Source organism: Lathyrus oleraceus, chromosome 4 (assembly GCF_024323335.1).
Source record: "Lathyrus oleraceus cultivar Zhongwan6 chromosome 4, CAAS_Psat_ZW6_1.0, whole genome shotgun sequence".
In the NCBI taxonomy this organism is placed as follows: Eukaryota; Viridiplantae; Streptophyta; class Magnoliopsida; order Fabales; family Fabaceae; genus Lathyrus; species Lathyrus oleraceus.
In genome coordinates this window covers 116,282,790-116,293,831 of record NC_066582.1, presented here as the reverse complement: position 1 = coordinate 116,293,831, position 11,042 = coordinate 116,282,790, and the positions used below count along the sequence as shown (strand labels likewise).

At 36.6% G+C, this 11,042-nt stretch overlaps 1 protein-coding gene across 1 annotated transcript; it reads left to right on the top strand.

Moving 5' to 3' along the window:
• Positions 1-295: 295 nt before the first annotated feature.
• LOC127073879 (aminoaldehyde dehydrogenase 2, peroxisomal) lies at positions 296-5,049 on the top strand. The gene is made up of 14 exons (NM_001426832.1): positions 296-616; positions 698-921; positions 1,008-1,156; positions 1,667-1,759; positions 1,834-1,957; positions 2,091-2,156; positions 2,342-2,408; positions 2,553-2,629; positions 2,850-2,963; positions 3,327-3,404; positions 3,495-3,646; positions 3,747-3,807; positions 3,894-4,000; positions 4,589-5,049. Exons 1-14 carry the CDS (start codon positions 508-510, stop codon positions 4,677-4,679), a joined length of 1,512 nt encoding a protein of 503 aa, NP_001413761.1. The 5' UTR covers positions 296-507; the 3' UTR covers positions 4,680-5,049.
• Positions 5,050-11,042: the final 5,993 nt, after the last annotated feature.

Sequence of the window (11,042 nt, the reverse complement as noted above, 5' to 3'; positions counted from 1 at the left end):
GGCGTCAGATCAATTGGCGCCTCCTCTACAAAATAACACATAGATGACAATTGTATTGGCAGTACCATGTGTCATAGCCAATCCAATTGACGCCTCCTCTCTAACTTTAGGAGTTGACGCCAATTGGTATGACGCCTCCTCTTAAAAGTGGGGTAGATTGAGATTTTTTTTTTTAAATCAGGATTATTTTAAAAAGTTTTTTAAAAATTAGGAGTATTTAGATAAAAAATTCGCTGATTGGAACTTGCACCAACCCATCTATTTGGAATGAATTATTACTTCCCCAAATGAAAAAAAAAAATCTATTTCAGCTCTTACATGAAATGGTAAAAAATAATCAATCCAATAAATAACGGTGAAGAAAAGAAAGCGAAAAACGCCGTAGAGAATAACACTTTATCTTAGCTCAGTTGAGTGAACAATTTCAGCAACTTTCAAGGTGAGATCTGATCTATCTATCTCCATATCCATCAAATCAATAATAGATTGGAGAGAGAAAGTACTAGAATGGATATTCCGATCCCAACTCGTCAGTTGTTCATTAACGGCGACTGGAAAGCTCCCGTCCTTAACAAACGGATTCCCGTCATCAATCCCGCCACCCAAAACATCATCGGTCTTTTCTAACTACTAATTCCATCTTCTTTTATTAACACCGTTAAATTACTTCAATAATCTCAATTCTTGTTTGCTTCAGGCGATATCCCTGCCGCTACTAAGGAAGACGTCGACGTCGCCGTCGCCGCCGCTAAAACTGCTCTCACGCGTAACAAAGGCGCTGATTGGGCTACCGCTTCTGGCGCTGTTCGTGCACGCTATCTACGCGCCATTGCCGCTAAGGTTACTGAGAAAAAGCCTGAACTAGCGAAGCTTGAGTCTATTGATTGTGGAAAACCACTCGATGAAGCCGCGTGGGACATTGTAAGTGCTAACTAACTAACTATACTGTTAACTGTTAACGATTTCGAATTTGCGAAATAAGGATTGTTTGTTATTTGTGTGTGTAGGATGATGTTGCTGGTTGCTTTGAGTATTATGCTGATCTTGCTGAAAAATTGGATGCAAGACAAAAGGCTCCGGTGTCTCTTCCAATGGATACATTCAAGAGTCATGTGCTTAGGGAACCTATTGGTGTTGTTGGATTGATAACTCCATGGTATTGTATTATACTACTTGCTTCTTTTTCTTCATTTGCCAAATGCACGTGTATAGTTATAAAATTCTTGTTTAATCTTAATTTGTAGCAATTTAGTTACCATTAAAACTTCTATCCGGCCGATCCAACCAGATCTCGGCCGTTGGATCAAGCTGCAACTAGAATTCAACGACCTGAGATTTGGATGGAAGGGCCGGACTAGTCTGATTTTGTGCTTACAGTCTTGTGTTAAGAAACTGATTCAACTTCCATCTGGTCAATCCAGTCAAATCTTGGCCGTTTGATCAAGAACTTGACGGTCTGAGATTTGGTTGGAGGGATTGGCATACTTATTTTGTGATTACAATGGCAGTGTTAAGAAATTGCCAAATTTGATATGGCAATGCAAATTTTTTCTCATTGATATTAGGTCCTCTGTGACACTATGTGTACATCTTTCGTTTGCTTAATGTAATAGTGTTGTTGATTGCTATTTGAGTATTGTTAATTCTTAATCAAATGTTGTTTTAGGAATTATCCTATGTTGATGGCTACGTGGAAGGTTGCTCCTGCTCTTGCTGCGGGCTGTGCTGCAATATTGAAGCCGTCTGAATTGGCATCTCTGTATGTTCTCATTGACTCCTACAAGCTTAGTTCTTTGTTTTGTTTTTTCTAATGTGTTTTACTTACAATTTTAGAACCTGCTTGGAGTTGGGCGAAATATGCAAAGAAGTGGGCCTTCCTCCAGGTGTGTTGAATATTCTCACTGGATTAGGTCCTGAAGCTGGTGCTCCTTTGGCAACGCATCCTGATGTTGACAAGGTTCAATTGTCTCTAGATTTTAGTAGATTTGGATTTATGCATGGTCATATCTTATATTATGTCTCACATTCATTTTGCTATAATGATCTAAAGCTATTATGATCCAATCACCAACATTGGACATTTCCAACAGGTTGCGTTTACTGGAAGCTCTGCAACTGGGAGCAAAATCATGACAGCTGCAGCTCAGCTCGTTAAGGTATTTTTAAGAAGTATTCTCTGCAAATTATGTACAGTTCATATTTGCTTTTGTTTTAATGAAATGAAGAACATAAGCTGACACACTCTCAGCAAGAGTCTGGAGATTTTTTTTTCCTATTCATGTTTTTATTTTCTATTTTCATGAGATTCTGCTGTAATACCAAATTTGTGGTTTCCTGGCAGCCTGTTTCACTGGAGCTTGGTGGAAAAAGCCCATTAGTTGTTTTTGAGGATGTTGACCTTGATAAGGGTCAGTGCCTTCTCCTGTAGAACTATTTAAGTTATTTTTCTTGCATTGTGGTGTCATTTTTCTTAAACAATTGATTGATGGTGACAAAATTTTATCTATTACCTATTGCTTATTGTACTGATCCCCATTTCCTGTGATTAAAAGCTGCTGAATGGGCCATCTTTGGCTGCTTCTGGACAAATGGTCAGATATGCAGTGCAACTTCCCGTCTTATTTTACATGTAAGTTTAATTCGTTTATCTTTGCTTATCAAATAGAAAGATAGATCCCACTCCACAAGTAATTGTTACTTTCATTTACATTTTTTCTGTTATCTGCATATATGGGAGTGATCATGCTAACTTCAATTGTACTAGAACTTTGTCGGACAAATTGGTTGTAGGGATTTTGTCGTCATTCATCTGCGAAAACTGATAGGCTAAGATACTTCTATTATTTCAGGAAAGTATAGCAACAGAGTTTTTGAATAGGATTGTCAAATGGATCAAAAACATCAAAATTTCAGATCCCTTGGAAGAAGGTTGCAGACTAGGACCTGTTGTTAGTGAAGGACAGGTATATTTTCATTTCTTATATCTGTACAATGTACACGCTAAATATTTACTTGACATGTCTTCTGAACTCTATAAAGTAAAGGATGGGTATGCTTTTGCGTGTCCAAATTGCTTCTTATTATTCAAAGGAAATATACCGGTGAATGTTTAAAGTAAAGGACGGGTATGCTTTTGCATGTTCAAATTGATCCCTCACATATATTTACTTAACATATCTTCTGAACTCTGTATAGTAAAAGAAGGGTATGCTTTTGAATGTTCATATTGATTCTTCATATTCAATGAAAACATTTTAGTAATACTAAGTTATTTCTCTTGTACTACATGATTATGCTATATCTAATAGTCACATTATATGGTTCAGTATGAAAAAATATTGAAGTTTGTCTCAAATGCTAAGAGCGAGGGTGCAACCATTTTGACTGGTGGGTCTCGACCAGAGGTATGATTATGCTTTCTGTGCAAGTGTGTTCAGTTAGGTATATCTGCAATTGCCATGATAATTGATTGTGTTTTTCAAATGCAATGGCAGCATCTAAAGAAAGGATTCTTTATTGAACCAACCATCATAACCGACGTGACTACTAACATGCAAATTTGGAGAGAAGAAGTATTTGGACCTGTCCTCTGTGTAAAAACATTTAGCACTGAAGAAGAAGCTATTGATCTAGCAAATGACACTGTGTGAGTTGATTTTCTGTTAACCGCCATTAACTTCATCTGTATACGGTTTTTTCTTCTTTTGTGGATTGGTATCTAAGTTATATACTCTGGTCTTCTACAGCTATGGCTTAGGTGCTGCTGTAATATCAAATGATCTAGAAAGATGTGAACGCGTTACTAAGGTGGGACTGTTCATAGGTTATCAGAGAAAACACCTAAATAATTGGATTTTCATCGCAGTTAATCATTTTATCTTGCTCTGATGCAGGCTTTTAAGGCCGGAATTGTATGGGTCAATTGCTCTCAACCATGCTTCACTCAAGCTCCATGGGGAGGCGTCAAACGTAGTGGTTTTGGCCGTGAACTAGGAGAATGGTATGGCTCTATTTTCCATTTTAGCAAATGTGAAAGTTTCCTTAAATGGCTTTCTTTTTATTTATTTTTCTCTGGATGAAGAAGTGATCACAGCTTCTTAATATCCCAAAAATCCTAGTAATAAGGTGAAGTCAATGCATTGTAGAATGCACTTGTACCATCCCCTGTTGACAGTTATTGATCATCAAATCCTGTACAACTAAATTCAGTCTAAAAGTCAATAAACCTATGAACAGATCATGGCACTGGCGCACCCCTTGCACTGTAAAATTGAAGTAATTATAAATGATAGGCATTAATGTGAATCGGCACATCTAAATTAATAATGTTAATAAATAGTCCCTTTGTCTATAAGGAAATAAAATGAAATGCTGGGTCCCCCCTCCCCCAGTGGCATCCTAGTTTGGTGAGCTTAACCCAAATTGCATGTTTCCTTGGTCTAAAAATGTCAGATAGGATTGGGTACACAATTAATTGTTACATAGTTGCTATAGATACTACATACATTAACCTCTATTATTGTCAGATCTGATGTGGGATATAAACAATTTCGCTAAACCTGATTTTTTTATTGGCTTTTGTTTTCAGGGGACTTGACAATTACTTGAGCGTGAAGCAAGTGACTCAGTATATCTCTGAGGAACCATGGGGCTGGTACCAGCCTCCTGCAAAACTGTGATAGGCATCTAAAAATTCACACGAGAATAAGGGTTGGGTCATACCAAATTATGGCCGATCTTGAAATGAGAAGGCATATAAAGTCTTGTAAAACAGTGTAACTGGTTGTACTCAAGTTTATGCTTGTAGTGTTTTTATTTGACTTGGTTTTATGGCTGGCCTAATCATTATGCTTCAATATCTTTTGACGTCGTCATTCATGATAGGCTTCTCTCGAACTCTGGTGTCATTTGCTACTATCCATGCCACCTTTATAAGGTAGCAAATTAGGAACAATTCTTAAGTAATCATTAGATCACATCGGTTCGATTACAATTTATTCGGAATTACTCAAGTAGGTCATTGAGTTAACGTTGCTGAGTTCTGTGAGGGGTTGTGAGTATGAAATTTGTGCATATATCATTTTCCCCTGCCTACTTCTTGCCAGACACACAAATTTAAGGGTTGGGCAATAAGGGCTTACTAGTCCGTTTAGGACTTGCATAATAGATTGCTCGTGAATAGGTTATTCCGTTATTCGTATAAGTTATAACCAAACCGCATCGGTATAAACCATTTGTTATAGTGGGATTTTAGAACCAATCTACTATCTTTTTTCTATAACCAGTTTTGTCTGGTTATATCCACCAAACTGGTTCTAAAAAATACACAGCATCGCCCATTTTTGAATTTTTAAAATCAGATTGCTGGAGTTGGCAGTTTACAGTATTAAAATAAAAAGTATTAATTTACAATTTAAACTATTTGATTTTTGGTGAACACTCCCTCAAATATTTATTGTAATACATCATTAATATTAATTAATTTATAAATACATAATTATTATACTAATTATTTTTGTATTCTTTGATTTAATAAATTAAAAAATTCACCTAATACTCCACTTACTCTTTTTTTCCCCTCACAAACTCTTCTCTCTATTAATGTGACAAACCGTCATTATTTTATCTTTCTTTCAACCAATCAATGTGAGTTATTTTTCTTCTTTGAGGGAGGGAGGGAGAGAAAGAGAGTCTTCATCACCAACCTCATCTCATCTTCTACATCATCTTCACCAATCAAGGTGAGTTCCTAGTTAGATTAACTTTGGATCATGAAATTGTAAATTAGGATTGTGAACTTCATGATTTATGCATTATTGTTGTTGGTCTCCATACTTCTATATGTTATTCCATGATCTTTACATGTTGTTTGGTGTTATTGTTTTGAAACTACGATGTTGTGTTGGTTGATGTTGAGTTTTGGATGATATTCTTGATTCTTGAAGTTATGAATGTTAATCACATAAACTTATGTTAATATATGTTTTGATATGGTTTAAGTTGGAAGAGAAGGTGTTTAGTAGTGTGATTTTTGAGTTACAAGTTGGAACCAATCGATTGTCTAGCATTAGAACCCAGAAATAATCTATTGGTCTCTCAAAACTTAAGAGAATATGGAAAACACACTCATGTCAATCAATTGACATGTTGGACCAATCGATTGGTCCATGAAAATCTTGTGAAAATTGGCATAAAGTTTATGTCAATCGATTGGTCTCTAATATCAATCGATTAGTTGTCTTGTTTTCACTATAAAATAAGTATTGTACCTCGGAATGAGGCGCAATTGGATGCGTTGGAAAATTGGTTCAATGCTCTATTACTTTGAGACAAAATTGTACTTATATGTCAATTATAAATTGGTTTATGATATTATACTATTATGTATGTTTACGACTTGTTTCTCTATTTCCACCATAAAATAGGATTCGTAACTTTGGCCGACGCGAGGTTGAGTGTGTTGGAACGTTAATCAAATGCTCTATCATTTTATGAAGTAAAATCATCATGTATGTTTGTTAATGCTTGATGATAAATGATGAACTCTTATGCTTATATTATGAATTATTGTTTATGTTGTTTGTGTAATAATGTGATTAAAAACCTTATGATGAGGAGTGAGGAAATCTAGGAGTAAAACTAGGTGAATGAACTAGAAAGATAAATTAGGTTATGAAAATGACTTTATTGGAAATGCTTGGACACAAAGGTACCTTGATGTGTATCGTGGATGAGTAATCACTAGAATTGTAGCTTAGTCACGAGCTAATCTGCTTTGTATGGAACATGAGTTGATGTTATGAGACTTGGTGAATGTGATCACCTAGTGATTTATGAGTACAATCACGTTACTATTAATGAGATAGTCATCTATTCAGAAATAACCCCATAGTCGTGTCAGTCCCAAATTGTAATGCTTATGGAAAGTAAGAAATGAGATACATGTACTATTGCTTCGCGTCAACCAAATGGGTTAGAGTTCCATATATGACGTGGTCCTTAAAGTGGGTTAGAGTCCAATACAAGGAAAAGGCTCGAAATGGGTTTGAGTCCCATATGGAGCTACGATTCTTGAAATGGGTTAAAGTCTCATGGAGAATCTGAAATCCACAAGGTGAACCTCAAAATGGGTTATAGTCCCATACAAGGAAAAAGGCTCAAAATGGGTATTGAGTCCCCATATGGAGTGATGATTCTTGAAGTAGGTACGATTCCCATGGAGAATCCGAAATCCACCAGAAAGTCGAAGCATGATACAAGGATATGTGACCCGTGTCGATGATCCTAGACGTAGGGTTGGCTGAAGAAAGGTACTTAGCTACAGTTTCCGATTAGTGACTTATTTGAGTTGATGAACTCAAGTGCATGTTTCTATACAATGCAAAAATCCTCGAGATGCTTAAGTTTTTATTCTCTTTGAATGACTTAAGTCGAGAAATTGATTAGAAGCCCTATAGAGTCGAGTGGACCCATAGGATAAGGGAACTCAATGAGATTATTATCTCATCCCATTATCGTAGCTACTTTAATGTGTTTTTACTGGATAAAGGCAATCGGTGCTGCTTGATGATGTTTCAAAGATTTTGTTTGATTGTGATCTTCCATTGTGTATTTTGTACAGTTATAGATATTGTACATAGATATTAGATTTTATTTTGGGCAATATTGTATGTCATGTGCCATATAGAGGTAGTTTTAACTTATGGATGTGTGGCTCGAGAGCGAGGTGGTGTACATGTGTCTTATCTCGTAAGGTCACTAGAGCATCTTGGGAGAATGAGAGTATGTTCGAAATGTTACCTTCCAAACAATTGAAGGCTCGAGAGATATTGACATTAATCGTTTTTTTAGTGTTTAAGGTAGTTAAGTATACGAAGAGGCTCGAGGACATGACTGCCTATTACAAGTGAAAAATGTATGCATTAGATGAAGGGTAGGAGATAAACCAAGTATACCCAATCTTAGAAAGGAAATAGGTTTAGGATAGTTCATCTGAAATTCATTGTCAGTATGAGACTGTTTTGGAAATGTTGAATTGCCGAAGGAATAATTGAAAGAGATTTGTGTTGGGAGAGAGAGTAAGCATTTCAGGTTCAAGGAAATTTTAGTAGAATGGTTTTATAAATTGGAGTTAAGAGGATTACCATCGTTCGGAGGCATTCCGGAAGAATGCATAATGAGATCATTAAGGTTTTCATCAATGCCAAGGTAAGAGCGCGCAACTGATGATCGTTTATGTACGAAGATTTCTTGAGTAAGGTGAATTAGAGAAAGAGAGAGAGTTTTTACTTTGGTACTAAGTAATTATGTGATAGTAGTATCCTGGTTGCAAGTATGTGTAATTGATTATCTTGTGTTGGGTTAAGTAGTGGAGTATCACACTCTTTATTTAAAGCATGTGAGTTTTGTGTTTTGAGAGTCCAAGTCTATTGCAAGCAACTAAGAGTGAGCTAAGCTTAGGCACAAAAGTAAGTATGAATCATGGAATAAACTATGCCGTATGGTTTTATATGTAGTTGATAAGAGTTACCGGTTACGAGTCGTTCAAATAAGTGGCTTATGTGTGGTGAAGTGTTCAATGGGTGTTAAATCCGGAAGGGAATCCAAGTTAATAAGTGTGTGGGAGTGTCAAGGTTCATATTGCATGCATATTATTTGGTTGACAAGAGTAGGAGTGGCTTATTAGAAGTCGGGTTACTGTTCCATCTTCCTAAGTAGTGATTGGATTGGTTTATCACGAAGTATGATGTTCACATCTTGTTGGAACTAAGTAAATTTGGAATCCTATTTTTGTGCCATCATAGATGTGCAAGTTTGAGAATGAAGTTGCAAGTTATTACAAGTCAGATTGGTAGTTTTGAAATTATAAATTTTGAAGGTGTGTTTCATAGTTGATCATCTGTAGAGATATCAAAGAAGTTAGACGTTGGGGAAACACCCTAGTGAATTATACTCTATATGAGTAAGCCTTAGGGAGTATCATTGTTATGACTAATGAGACTCGTAAGGAGTGAAGCTGGAAGAGACTTACCAAGTGATGATCTTGAAGAGATCAATTCAATATCTTTCATATGTGTTAGTAAGGTGTAAGTGGTTATTCATAGTATGACATTGGATAATTCTCTCAGATTCCATGGCCTCAAATGTAGAGCCCCATGAGAGTACTACCTGATGTGTACAATAATGCTCTAACCTATTGACAGGATTCATGAGTTATACTTCCAATAAGGAGTGGGAATGATATATTCCTGAAGTTAAGCATGTGACTCAACTTATTAATGAGTAAGAGTACGACCTATAATACCGTGATATGAAGCAGGACACTAATATGAATGATTTTGGATAGGAAGTACAATGTCATCTCCAGATGTGTGACCGAGTTGTGTAACTCTGTGAGTAGTATTGAAAAATCACATTTGCATCCTTGATTTGTTAAAGTCCTTTGGTAGCATTGTCTCGTTGATAACTCGAAGTTCCTTAATGAAATTCTAGTTATCAGACTTTGGATGTCACACTGGTTGTTATGACATCCAATTCTGCACAGACAGGGATTATGCAGAACTTAACAGTAAGTGCAGTAAATAACACAAGTAATTGTTCACCTAGTTCAGTCCAACATGACCTACATCTGGGGGCTACCAAGCCAGGGAGGAAATCCACTATTAGTAGTATCAATTCAAAGCTAAACTCACCCGTTTACAACTTCTCACTTAATCCCTACCCAATGCAATTTCAATCTTAACCTAAGATCAGAGTTCCTACTCACTCCCCCTCAATCACCTCAGTGATATTAAAGACACTTTGAAGTCACACTTCAAAAACAACTCTTGATTATGCTTCACAGCTTAAATCAAGATACACAGCACTCACGCTTAAAAGCTTTGAGTGACACAACACTTACAACTCAATGAACACCCTATGCCAAAGCTATCATCTACTTGATAATGACTTGGCTTACAAGATACGTCTAATACTAGACTCACAAAATACAGCAGTGAAGTATGATGGACACACTAAATCTTCACGCCTCAAAATCCCCGAAACTGAATGAAGGAATGCCTTCCTTTTTATATTGCAGCACCTGGGCTTTTGCACCTGTATTTTCCTGAATTTTAGGTCACACAAGTTCCCTCAAATTCAACATTTAGGTTGCTAACAAATAGACTATTTGTTAGGTTCATTGAATGTAGCTTGGTTGTTGATTTCCTGGATTTTCTCTCAGCTGTTGAATCCCTAAAGAATAGCCTGAGAAAAAGCTGAAACAGAAAACTGAACAACCTACAATTTAGCATATGCTGTCAGGAATGAATGTCACGACATTCAGCTTGACATCAAGGTCCATATGCTGAGTCTGTTTTTCCAGAAAACAGACTGTACAAATTTGCTGACCTGTACATGATCAAAATGACCATACTACAGTAACAGCTTACATTAATAAATGTCAAAGTGTCCAACTTAACATTTACACAATTGGCCTTAAGTTAGTTCTGTTATTCTCTTGAAGAACAGACTAAGTAATATGCTGAAGTATAGCAGAACACCACTCTCCCTAATCTTCAGTAGCTGCTGTCAATGATGAATGTCACAACATCCAGTTTGACATTCAGTCAGTAGGCCTTATGCCAGGTCTGGTTCTTCCTTGATAACCAGACTGCAAATGAATACTAAGTTCTAACAGAACTTCTGTTCCTTAGTATCTGTTGACAGGTATGAATGTCACAACATTCAATAATCCTGTGTTAGCTAGTCCTGCAGTAACTACAATGTAGTCACACATACATGTCATGACATCAGTCAAGACATTAGTGTTTTACCATATAATGCAGCCAATTAAACACCTACAAACTCCCCCTTTGGCAAATTTTTGGCTAAAACACTTTGATCCCCATAACAGAGTTCATAGCAGCGGAATAATACTAGCTAATACACTTAGAGTGGCAGCACACTCACACACATGGAAGTTAAGAAAAAACTTCACATAGCAGCACACACATATGAGAAGTTGCACCTAAACTTCAACATCAGCTGCAGGGGGGGGGAAT

Coding starts and splice junctions, on each gene's coding strand:
- LOC127073879 (NM_001426832.1), top strand. CDS start 508: ATGGATATTCCGATCCCAACTCGTCAGTTGTTCATTAACGGCGACTGG. Junction 1,760..1,833: donor CCGTCTGAATTGGCATCTCT/GTATGTTCTCAT, acceptor TTACAATTTTAG/AACCTGCTTGGAGTTGGGCG. Junction 2,157..2,341: donor CTGCAGCTCAGCTCGTTAAG/GTATTTTTAAGA, acceptor GTTTCCTGGCAG/CCTGTTTCACTGGAGCTTGG.